Source organism: Colletotrichum jinshuiense, chromosome 10 (genome assembly GCF_051148585.1).
Source record: "Colletotrichum jinshuiense chromosome 10, complete sequence".
NCBI classification, from domain to species: Eukaryota; Fungi; Ascomycota; class Sordariomycetes; order Glomerellales; family Glomerellaceae; genus Colletotrichum; species Colletotrichum jinshuiense.
In genome coordinates, this window is record NC_139303.1 from 433,318 (window position 1) to 445,509 (window position 12,192).

At 48.3% G+C, this 12,192-nt stretch overlaps 5 protein-coding genes across 5 annotated transcripts; 3 read left to right on the forward strand and 2 right to left on the reverse strand.

Annotated features, from left to right (window-relative positions):
• Positions 1–985: 985 nt before the first annotated feature.
• On the forward strand, positions 986–1,971 carry EsH8_X_000106 (uncharacterized protein; the record flags this gene model as incomplete). Its single annotated transcript, XM_083274194.1, has 2 exons — positions 986–1,403; positions 1,457–1,971. The coding sequence occupies 2 exons, from the start codon at positions 986–988 to the stop codon at positions 1,969–1,971; spliced, it is 933 nt and encodes a 310-aa protein (XP_083119586.1).
• A 2,415-nt stretch (positions 1,972–4,386) lies between these two features.
• On the forward strand, positions 4,387–5,590 carry EsH8_X_000107 (uncharacterized protein; the record flags this gene model as incomplete). The annotated part of the gene is made up of 2 exons (XM_083274195.1): positions 4,387–4,466; positions 4,525–5,590. 2 exons carry the CDS (start codon positions 4,387–4,389, stop codon positions 5,588–5,590), a joined length of 1,146 nt encoding a protein of 381 aa, XP_083119587.1.
• A 647-nt stretch (positions 5,591–6,237) lies between these two features.
• Positions 6,238–7,400, reverse strand: EsH8_X_000108 (TauD/TfdA family dioxygenase; the record flags this gene model as incomplete). The annotated part of the gene is made up of 2 exons (XM_083274196.1): positions 6,238–7,244; positions 7,295–7,400. 2 exons carry the CDS (start codon positions 7,398–7,400, stop codon positions 6,238–6,240), a joined length of 1,113 nt encoding a protein of 370 aa, XP_083119588.1.
• Positions 7,401–7,857: 457 nt separating this feature from the next.
• On the forward strand, positions 7,858–9,263 carry EsH8_X_000109 (TauD/TfdA dioxygenase family protein; the record flags this gene model as incomplete). The annotated part of the gene is made up of 4 exons (XM_083274197.1): positions 7,858–8,277; positions 8,330–8,543; positions 8,595–8,803; positions 8,877–9,263. 4 exons carry the CDS (start codon positions 7,858–7,860, stop codon positions 9,261–9,263), a joined length of 1,230 nt encoding a protein of 409 aa, XP_083119589.1.
• Positions 9,264–9,323: 60 nt separating this feature from the next.
• EsH8_X_000110 (fungal specific transcription factor domain-containing protein) lies at positions 9,324–10,231 on the reverse strand (the record flags this gene model as incomplete). The annotated part of the gene is made up of 2 exons (XM_083274198.1): positions 9,324–9,881; positions 9,929–10,231. The coding sequence occupies 2 exons, from the start codon at positions 10,229–10,231 to the stop codon at positions 9,324–9,326; spliced, it is 861 nt and encodes a 286-aa protein (XP_083119590.1).
• Between the last annotated feature and the right edge of the window lie 1,961 nt (positions 10,232–12,192).

Consider the following 12,192-nt stretch of genomic DNA (forward strand, 5'->3'; position numbering starts at 1 on the left):
TTGCCAGAGAACGAGTAACCTCGAAGTAGGTTGAAAAAGGCTTTAGAATGAGTAAACATGTTCATCATACTGACCGGCTCAGCTCTAGCTTTTAAGGGGACAACAAGATGGCCCTATGAGCGACAAATCGGTGGCGCATAAGAATTATTTTCAGCTGACAATGAACAGTCCACAAATGGAAATTTATTGCATTGGCAGCACTAGCCTTTTTCATGGGGTGAGCTAGTTTCGTGGGGGCGAGCTAGTTAAGAAGAGTACGACAACGGTGTATCATCGATTTCACAATTCGCTTCTTGAAAGTCTCTTGCATCCAGATGAATTAGAAGATAAAGCTTACCGCTGGACTTCAATGACTTTGAAGCAAGCATTGATAGCCAGCTGACAAGAACTATCTTGTAAATTTCTGCGCTTATTATTTCGTGTCTGGATTTTTTCAGGCGTTCTCGACATATTTCTCTCGTGATCATGATCGGGACTCTTGATTTCTGCATATATTCAGCACTCTAGGGCATCAGCAGGCACGTTCGCGTTATGCTTGTGTCGATAGTGCATAGAGATCTCTTCGCAGGACAGCGCAACACAACCAACGGGACCACAACCCGATCAGTCCGAAGATGCCGTATCCATTTTATCTCGCTAGCCTCCAAAGGCCACCAATTCGCCTGCCCCGCTATCTGTAATATGGATCGACGGAACCCATGACTAAGGTTCCTTAACAAATTGGGAGCTGGAGGGTCATTGCCGATGTGCTTACCGTAAGAGAGTTAGTCAATTCTGCCCCTGGTCATGGCCAAATGAAGAAAAAGAGTTAAGGAAAGTTCTCCCTCAACTGAATAATGTTGGTACATAAGATAAGTGCGTACACTAATAATTGCTCTTGCCGGCCATATTATTTTGCTGTGACGTCTCGATAATTATCAGGCAATCCAGTAGTTGCCGGTAGTATCTTGGTTGCATTGGCATTTCTCGGCACTTAGCCATCATCATGAAGTACGCCATTACATCTCTGCTCACAATCTTCGCGGGGCTGGCTTTAGCTCAATGGGAGAACAACTCAACAATTCCGATCGACCATGCACAGGCGCCATGGACTTTGAAGGGCACTGTCTACTCCGTCACCTTCGTTCCGCCATCAACCGACTTACCGACTAAGGCATTCCCCCCTCTGGAGCGGCAGTTCGCATCGGCCATAGAGGGCGAGTACCTAGGCCGTCTAGGAATGATCCAAATCATCCGGTACACGGAAAGCCCCGTTGGGCCATACGATGAACTACTGATTGTTCCCGGATTCTTCAAGTACAATCACACGAATGCCGCAGACGGGATGGTCGAGGAGAGAACAAACGTTAGGGTCAGCAGGATATACGTTAGCCAGAAGTATACGTGCTGGAATGGGAGAACAAGTATAGCCACCCCAGGATTAGCTGCCTATACATTAATCAGGAAAATTGATCAGTTGCTAACGTATGGACAGACTGGAACATCCCCAAGCATCTAGCCCGGTTCGACTGGACCGAAAACGAACACGGAGAAACAGCTGTCAAAATATACCCCCACGACACTACGGGCGACGCAAGCGAATCCAAACCGGCAGAGAAACCCTGGTTCAAGGCCACGTTCAAGCCCGACTTGTTGAGTGGGCTGCCATTCAGCACCGATTTGTACAAGATTCTGGGCGTCAACGCGACTCTGGCGCAGCCGCCTCTACCGTATGCAAGGAGCGAGTTTGGCGAGTTGGCGGGCACGAATCATTGGGCCGCCACTGTACCTGAACAAGCCACTGATAACGCATCATTTGGGGTTTTTGATTTAGACCAGGAGGATGGTGATGTCGAGGGGAACCTGGGCACAAATGCAGTGGGTGATGAATATTTCCCCAACTTCTGGCCAGGTCTCTTGCGTTTTCACCCCGGCATGAAGCTAGAAAACGCTACTATCGTATTTAATGCTCCTGAGATCTGGACAAATTAGGAAGTCTGCTTTGAGGCAAGTTTGCGACTACGGCAATTCACTTCATTTGCATAATGATACCGAAACACCAAGGAGGAAGTGTTCTAAAACTGGTGCATTCATGGCATTTACTCATGCTCGTTGTTCGTACTGTAAACCGTAGAGTATGAAATGGCAGAGTCCGCCTTGGAAGCTGTATGTAAGATACCGTATCTAGAAGGCATCATTCAAAATTAACTCACTGGTAGCATTCGATTGGCCAACTCGCAACAAGACAGGGTTTCGTTAAAGAGGGAAACGAGTAGAAGCCTTTGGCATGGTGGACTCATGTGTACCGTAACTAGACCGACGACGGCATTTCGACGAGTTGCTACAGTGTTGCCGGTGAAATGGATACTGAAGAAGCGAGAAAATGTAACCGGAAGTCGATAATTAAAGACCAAGCTCATCAGATACAGAGCCAAAAGGCGCTTCGGCTAGCATTTTGTGGTTGAACTTAGACTCCACTATCAAGAGGTCATCTCACAAACTGGAGTCATGTGCTAGAATAAGTCTATGTTAACGGAAGCACGGCGCATTAAGAAACGTCTCTAAAGAACCCATGTTTAGTAATAAGGGTAGTACGGATACACGTTGCAATTTGAACAGTGCTGTTGCTTCGTTCAGGGTTATAAATGCCCTGCGCTTGGGGTATTTCTGGCAGTATGATGCTGTCTTACATAAGCAGAAATGCCGGAGGCGTCATGCTTGTTTAAGCCTAACCCCACGAGACTCTCACTCACAGGCATCAGCAACTCTTTAGTTTCACCCGCGCTTTCCTGCGCAAAAAGTTGAAGGCCAAGCCTGGAATGTGTCTAGTTGCATACTGATCATGGATGAGCCCACCTCCAAGGTTGATAGAGACACGGATGCTACAATGCAAAACCTCTTCAAGGCTAAGTTCGGCAACTACACTATACCCCGAATTTTAGAGATTTTTAAAAGGCAAACAAAAAAGCAGAATCAAAAACATACAACACCAGGTATTCGCTGGTCGTCACCGACCCAACTACTAATCCGGCCCTCACTGGCTTATCTATGGGAGAGCGGACGGGATCCCGAGTTCTCCAGTGGGTATGGTCGTATGTGGTAGAAGAGGCGATGAAAATTGCTCTATTCCATGAAAATCGGGAGGAGCCTGCAGGAAACCTCCCTTTTCCTCGCGCAGCGAGCGCTGTAAATCTCGTCGGCAATCTTCCGTTGCCTCGACCCACCTCTTTGGCTCCAGTACTTCCCATTCCTTATCCGGATCACATGCCCGGAACACCTGGCAAGTTGAGGCCAGCCTCTATAGGAGCATGTTGACATGCCTGGCCGTAATATTAAACGCGCAGTTCATTCGGGTCGAAGCCGTTGAACATCTCAACCATCTTTTCCGTGGTTCCGCATTGCATGAAATAGTACTCTTGCAGCTCATAAACCCTAGTATGCGGACGCGAAACGGCTTCTCGGACTGATGATCCGAGGCTTTGACCATCTTGATCCAGTACGGCGAGTTGGCGCCAAAGCACTCGTCGTCCGCTGCAGGGTACTCCTTCGGTACCTCTCTGAGCTGCGTATGGCTGAACACCAGCCTGGTCCCACTCACTGCGTCCCATTTAGGCACCGTTCCGTTTCCATATACGTACGGAGACGGTTTTTTTTGGGGGGGCCTACTTGTTTACCAGGCAGAGCCTCAGGTGTAATTTGACGACAGGACTTTCTACTAAGGAACATCTTGGCTTCAATGAATCGTAGATGCAAGTAAACTGCTGCGCCATTCTATGATTCATTGAAGTGGCGTGATGATACAAATTGATATGACGACTCTATTTACTACTAGGTATTGTGGATGAAGTTGTCATTGGCCTTACGAAATATTTGCCTGGTCTTGCAACTGGGCAGATAACAGCGATTGAGCTAGCATGTTGTGCATGTCACAACGACGTGGGAGGCGCTTAGCCACTAATTTGGTCTCAGTGGTAGACACTAGAGCTGTATTCACAGGCTGCATGTCCACTGCATGGAAGCACACGGGACGGGAAGACTTAACATTGGCTGCAAGCGAGAAGCTAACTGAGGCGACCATGCATGCTGTCCGTAACCAACACCCTGTGGATTCGGGCAGGGATGTTTGTGCAGGAAGCTGAACAAACTACCGGTACAGAGTGCTGCTGCGCTTCAACGTTGTGATCACGGCGGGGAACCTGTGCTTGCGTCCGATAGGCGCCGAAAGTAGAAGAGGCCAACGCCGTGGGGTTCATCATTTACACGTCATATGGAAAAATGATGTAATAGAATGTGCAGATTGGAAACAATACAGCAGCACATAACGAGTAGGTGCGACGCCTTAAAAGGCTATGTCAAAACCTGTCGGCGGTACAATATCGTGGATTTGTTATCAACAAGTTGCCAAGCATGGAGACGAACAGTTTGAAAGCAGCAGTCTCACCAACGGCGTCACAAGATCCTGCACCGGAAATGAGACCTAAGGTGTCGTAAGTTGAACTCTCTTCTCTCTCTCATTTCTAGTCCTTGACTAATGATAATCCCAAGCCCTTACGCAAGCACTAGCTGTAAAGTCTACTTTCAGAGTGGGCAACAGTTTAGAGTTCCGCTCGATCTGCTATCTGGAGATCTATTTAAAGAAATAGAGCACAAACGCAACAGTTGCCCTGAAGTAAACCTAAGACACGTACCGGACGAAGCAGGCCATGTGCTCATCCACTACCTACATACTGCCACATGGCAAACTCTTCAGGATGAAGATTGGCTAGATGCTACGAAACATGCATCTCACCTCAAAATCTGCCTACATGTCTATGCCATTGCCCAAACCTACAAACTCTCAGGTTTGGCAGAGTTTGCTGAGACGAACATCTCTCATTATGCGAGAGCAGTACCTGCCTTGGCGGCTTTGCTTTTAGCATCTGATGCCTGTCGACGTCTAGGGGAAGAAGATGCATGGATCTCTGCCTTCACCAAACTACGCCTGCGGCAATTGTTCGACGACCCTGCTTCATTGGACAAAACTGGCTTTTTAGGATGCTTCGAAAGCGCAACGGCATACTCCAAGATGCTCGTTAAACACGTGGTTGAGATATGCTGCGAGAAGTCGACCAGTATCTACCAATTCGAATCTCAACCTACCCCTCAGACTAAACCAGTCCCTACAGCGGGGCTTGAGGGGACGTTATTGTTCAATGCCACCGAGCCTAAATTTGAAACGGAAATGGAACCTGTACCGGGTGACTCCAGGGAAAGTTCTTTGAAAGATAAGAAGAAAAAGAAAAAGGCTAAAATGACCGAGGTGGCCTGTTTGTTCGACCCCGGTGAACCTGACCCGGTACCGCCAGTGGAAGATCCTTGGTTATCATTTGTGTCGAAAGACAAGAAGAAGAAGAAAGGTAAAAAGGTGGCCAAGTCTTCCATTGAATTCGAGCCTGTGCCGGAAGTTGGGATGGAGGATGAGCCAGTACAACCAACGGAACTTGACCCAGTGGAAGCAAAAAAGGACGGAATACCCGATGGGTGGTGGTGGCCACAGACAAATACCACCAAGGATAAGAAGAAAAGAAAGGATGAAGTGCCATCGGTCGATCCTGATTCAGAAAACCTATGATTGGATGGGGAAGGATTGTACGAGTTTGTAATTTAACAATACCAGCAAGTATTAGGTTAATATCATCAACTGGCGCATCCCTTCCACCGTATTTGACAAACTGTCGAGTTTCCATGCGAAGCACCGAAACGTCCGCCGCAGTGTTCACGGTGACGACCCATATATAAAAGAGTGCTTACCGGTCCCCGTGTGTGATTTATGGTGCTCAGTAGTTGTATCGCAGTACTTCAATTAAATTCGAGCATCTCAATGAGATCAAGATTTATCTCTGGTTGTCCGTATACTGTTGAGGATTTTGATGTTCACTTCAGAGTCCGCAAGAACGTGGCATCCCGGCCGGCCCGTCTTCTCGACTTCTTTCAAATCGACAATGATCCTCCGTTGTCAGTCTCAGATAGCCAATGCGGAAAGCGGGTACTATGATTATCACAGCATCTTTATAGTGTAGTGGTCGGATGCTTGGGTGCGTTCGGTCGAGGCCCATAGCCTCGACTTGGCGAGGAATAACATCGCGTTTTTAGTTTTATTACGGTACCACCGACTCCAATTGAAATTTGGCTATGCATCCATTTAATGTGCACTTTCTAGAATTGAGCACATCAGACTGCAACAGCATGGATAAACTAGCTTATGGTTTCCTTCTAATGCTATCGGCCTTGGGGCGGCCTGCTAGCTGCCATATTGCATTGCCGAAACAGGCGAACCTCGTTCTCTGCAAATGCCCCAACGATTGAATGCATGACCCCATGATTATTAAAAAGAATCAAATCGCCCTCCTCCCAGTCATGCGGGTACACATACTCAGGGCTAATGGCAGGCCTCTGTAGTCTGTACAGCAACTCTCTGACCTCTTTCAAGTCACATATCACAGTGCCATCCTTTAGATGTATCTTGCGAGCTGGTGTAGGATATGCCATCATGGCGAACTTGCCAGTTATCGGGTTTTTCCAGGCCATGGGGTATTTCCTTACTTTTGGCGGGTCGATTTCGGGGAGGTCGCTTTCCGATAGCTCCAGGTCTTCTGAGAACAAGCCAAGCCCATTCGATCTCGCCTTGGCCTTGCTCATCCAAATATACGGATGGGGTGCATACTCAATAAAACTTGTCATGACGAGCTCCTGATCCGCCTCCGATAACAACTCGAACATGCGATACCCGCTGATGAAAGCGGTCGTTCCGAGGGGGACCTCGAGCTCGTCCCCCGTTCCATCGTCGTACCGACAGATCTGGCGTCTGCCTTTGGGCACTTTGCAGGCAAGAAGCGATGTGACCAGTGGTGGATCAAGGTCGTACATGGCCGAGTCGATGTGCCACCGGTAAAAGTGGGTATAGTTGAAATCATCCTCTTCAGGTATGGGGTGCTTGTGGAATGTCTTGTGATGTGGATGGTTGAGCTTGAGGTTTGTCATCCCTTCGAATTCGTCGACAGACCCATGCCCAATCACCTGCACCTGCGGTTGAGATGGCAGAGTCGTCAGGTCTTTATGAAGAACACTGCGCTTGTCTATCCGAGATCCATGGCTGTATGTGCTCGCTTCCGGGTCGAAGAGCCTGGCCAGCTCGAATTGGGCCCTCGGTGACAAGGCGTGCTGCCCCTTTATCAATACGACATTGTATTCGTAAAGGGTTTCTCGAAGGATCTTGAAAGTCTCAGCTAGACAAATTGTAAGCCTATTTTCTTCTCTCGAGTTGTAATCTACTTACGACTAATATTCTCAATATCTACACCGGTAAGCTCAGCTCCGAAATCGACGACAGATCGTTCGAAGGGCTTTGGGAGGGGTGACTTTTGTATCGTAACGGATTGCATCGTGGGAAAATGAATGCAAGCTTGAAACTTGGGGTAAAGAACGAACATGCATGGGCTTGTTTGTGAGTTTTATACAGCTGAATGTTTCTAAGTAGAGGTCCCTTAATGCGGGTGAGTGTTGCAAACTGACCCGCCTCTATGAGCGCTCGGAGATAATATGCGGGGGAGTTTCATAACTGACCCGCATGCATTGCGGATGAGTTGCACAGCTCACCCGCACGTACTATGTCCCGCAGCCAATCCGAGCCCTCAGCATTCGTCTTACTATTCTTGATTATCGATTATCACATTTGTGAGACTGGAGAAGAAGGAGCTTTGCTGTGCGGAAGAGCAGATCCGTCTCATCCGCATCAGCCCAGAGTTGTCGGTTATAAATCAATGCAGTTACCCGCGTCGTTGTGACTTCAGATATTTTGGAGGCATCTGTACAACTATTTACAACCAAGTATTTTTCAAAATGGGCAGTCTCACATCCCCATCTGAACGCCTTTCATTCGAAAGGTTGCCTTCCAACATTCGGGAGTCTTCCTTGATTGGCGCAGAGGTCCATTTGCCTCAGTCAATGAAGATCTTGGACACCGAATTGTTGTCGGCGGAGGATGTTTCCGCGTTGAGGAAGGCATTGTTTGAAAACCAGGTCGTTGTTATCAGGAATCAGAGGGGGATCGAGCCAAAAACGTTGCCTCAACTGACTAAGCTCTTCGACCCGACCGCTACAGATATCCATTCGGCCGGTGAAAAGGCAGTCAGTGACCCAAGGAATATTCTCTCGGCCTACAAGGCTGGCAGAATTCCTAGGACACCGCAAGTTGGTATTATTGGCAGCGGAAAATTTCAGAATTACGAAGGCATCGATGAGTTAGAGGTTATCCATCTGGTACGTTGCTATCATGGAGCAAGGAACATTGTCCATTTACTAATATGCATAGGATCATACATTGTTTCACGAGGAGCCGCTATCCGAGCAGGAGTTGTGTGATGGTTATACCCGTCCATACCGATGGCACATGGACACTCCTTTTTACGAGCGTTTGCCTGGCGAAGTGACAGTTCTGCATGCAGTCAAGGTACCGAACTTGCCGGATCGGAGACTCAAGTTCCCAGACGGGAAGGAAAAGAGCATTGCTGCTGGTGCCACGGCTTGTAAGTCTAACTTCTCCATCCCTTGAAAACTCTTATTGATTTATTTACCAGTTTTTTCTGGTGCTCGGGCATTTCAACTGCTCAGTCCAGCTGAGCAGGAGTTTGCTCTGAATACGACAGTGACATATGCCCCTCAAGCATATGAATACATCAGACAGTGCAAGGCGACGGAGGACGGCCTGTCCATCGCATCTATGGGTAATGAGGTGCCTATTGAGCAGCTCTCCGAGTGGTCCTGGGACAAGGTTGCGGAGCACCCTGTAAGTTGACCACAACCTGAAGCAATGTTCTGAAAGGTACAATGTGGCTGGCGCTGTGCTAATAACAGAATAGATGGTCTGGCGCAACCCGCTGAATCCTGACCGCCCCTTTCTCCAGGTTCACGGCTGCTGCGTATTCAAACTGACAACCCGTGATCCAGCGACCGGCAACGTTTCAATCATAGATGACGTGGCTGAGGTGCGAAGAATTATTTACGGCTTCCAGAAACGCATCTGGTCGGCCGAGAACATCTACGCCCACCGATGGGAGGAAGGCGATGTGGTAATCTTCCACAACCGCGGAGTCATGCACAGCATCACAGGCCAGTTGGCTCAGTACAGGGACGACGAAGAAAAGAAGAGGCTCATGTGGCAATGCACAATGACAAGTGGTACAGCTCCGAAGGCGTTCAGGAAGGTGCCCGGGATTAACGAGACCGGCTTTGCCCAGGCTTCATGAGAACTGCAACGATGGCTTGAAACAGCCACGCGCCGTTTGAATGAATAAAAAGAATTACAACTACAGTATGTTCGTGTGGAAAATGTGTTGAAACCAATCATCGAAATCCTCTGAAGCATTCCCAACGAAATGATCATCTGGGATATCATAGTGCTTAAGTTCGGACGTCGAACCAAGTATGAACCAGTCTGTCTTGAACCTGGCCGCTATGTCTTCAAAGCTTATGGCTTCTGGCCTTGCAGTAAGAGTCATATTTGAGAAAGAGTCCAAGCTGCCAACCTCTGAGAAGACTGCGTCAATCAGGACAACGCCACGCTGCGCCAGTACATCGTTGGTTCGACCCAGCAGGCGTTGTCGTGCATCGCGAATCGCGTCAAGATAGTCTTCTTGTTGGTTATCCCACTCCTTTCTCTGGCTGCATATGACTTCGAATGATAGAATGAGCGCGGCGGTGATGGAGAACGCAACGTGCGTCCATAAAGAGACTTCGCCCGATTCGACTATGCTTTTGTGTTCCCGAAGAATCGTCAATGCCGCCGCGACGCAGGTTCGCCTCGTATGCCCATAATTCTCAGACTGGAAGGAAAGAAAGAGAAATGGCCTATGGATCATGACAATCTACTGCTGATTAGTTCTGACGTAACATTGGAAAGGGACCAACCGACCTTTTCAGCCGCGGTGATGGCAAGGCTTTGTCTAGCAATCCCAAGCCAGGCATATTGCTCCTCGAGCTCGTTGTCTTTTTGCAGGAGGAAGCGAGGAATGACCTGCACTGTTTCTCTCATCTTCTGGTCTATCCGAAGCACATGGGCATATTGTTCGCGAGCGGGTTTTTGGGCTTTCAGTGGCCCCATGCCGTCCGCGAGCTCGGGCATAAGCTGTGCAATGCCTCCCAGTACACGAGTGTAGGTGCTGATTGTCGGAATGTCTCCTGAAACGTCTATCAAATCCAAGTCATTGGCGTTCATTGGGAGAGATGTCGAATAATGAGAGGGATTGATGCCGTAAGAGTCGGTGAAGGGTATTGCAAAGTGATCCTGGATGATCATCTGAAGCCATATTCTGCGACCGATTTCTCTTTGCAATGTGTCTTGCCATGCATCAGCAGTTGACAGATTATTCAATGAGCCATCTTTGATTTTGTGCAATCCCAAGCACTCTGCCATGCGAATTGCCGAGCTGAACAGGGTGGCGTTCAGTTGGCTTAGTCCAAGATTATGAGCGACCTCGGCTGAGATTACAATGGCTTGTATAGAATATATCGATATGTGTTGAAGAAAGTTCGTTTGGTACAGTGTTTCAACCATGTAATGAAACAATTCTTGCGGTGTGCAAGCTGGCAAAGAAAGCGGATATGCCTCGCGGTGCTTCCAGCTGTGCTGCCAGCTGAGGAGCGATGTTGAAAGGATTACGCAGTACAGTGCAATCCACTGGGGCTGATCGTACTGACCTGTCTCCCAGAAATTGTTACATTGTTGTAGGAAAGTTGGGCAATGCAGAGAGTTGTGATGCCATGCAATGTGTTTCATGTGGAACGACACGAGAACCTCAGCTGTCTCTCTTTCGGGGAGGTTAGCAAGGAAGGGAACGGGGTAAAATGGCTGACTTGTTGAAGGAAACATGATGGAGGAATTCTTCTTTTGATGGCAGTCGCAGTGCAAATGAGGATAGCAGTTCCCGTAGCTTCTACCCCAAGCCATATGCTCCAGCGCGGTAACAGTAAGTGAGCTACCAGCCCGAGTATCTGAAGCTGCTCCCATGTCATCCAGCCTCGAGTCGTCTTCAGGGTGCCCACTACCCGACTCAACAAGAGTTGCTCGGCGATTTTCGACTGCCAAGGCCTGTCCGGATCTGAGAGACTCTTTCCTGGCTACAACCATACCGATCGCCTTTTCGATACGCGCAGGTTCGTTGCTTTGCAGTGTTTGTTGCAATGAATCAAGAAACCCAATTTCGGCACTATATTGAATGGTATTTCGCCTCAGGTGAACAACCTCGCGCTCGCAAGGGATCCCGAGACGAATGCATCTTGCACACGGGATTTCCTTGCTACACTTTCTCTTCTTTCTTGTACATTCTGTAGGAAGTCGCATTAGATGAGTACCAACGCATACGTCATTCTGTGATCAAACTTACCGCGACAAGCGAGAGACTGACGCTGCGACAGGCGGGCTGCCATTGTTTGTGACCCGGAGTCGCCTCAATGTATTGTATGGGCTTCTGAGAAATGGGGTTTGAATTCTTTAAGCAAAGAAAGCACTGAAAAAGAAATTCTTGGATCGCAAGAACGCTGTGGCGTTATCGGCATTTCTTATCCGCATTACATAAGCAACCTAGTTAGATGTGGCTTAGGCACAAACAGTTGTTAGGGTCGCGTAGTTATCTTCGGTTCTATTACGGTCTCAACATCCGGCTACTTAACGCTAGAGAGCTCACCCCATGCACAATTCATTCGGTATATAGAGAGGAGCAAAGCCCTTTACGGAGAAGTTAGTAATCATGCAGCTCATCCCGTGAAGGAGAATCGACCCAATCAAGGCCAGGTCGACACAAAAAGTACAGAAATGAGATTCCACATGCAAAATCACAACGGACTTAACGCGGGAGCTTAGGGAGCTTAGGGAGCTTCGGGATCGGGAAGATGTATCTTCGTACCGGCCCTTGCCAGACGAGGCTCAATGCATAATCCCCACAGATAATGTAGACGTAACGGTTTGTCTCTTCTAACATTGGACAGTGACCCTCCCAGTGAGTTGGGGCGACAAGAGGTTGCCAGTTTAAATACTTTGCTTGCCTGTGCGCAGTAGTCGCAAAACAATAATCACGGTCGATAACTTGGTGACCAGATTAGGATAGAAAAGACACACTAGCAATGTCTTTATTTAGTTTCAATTGCTCCGTTAGCAGCTGATTTTTCATGTGATTCATC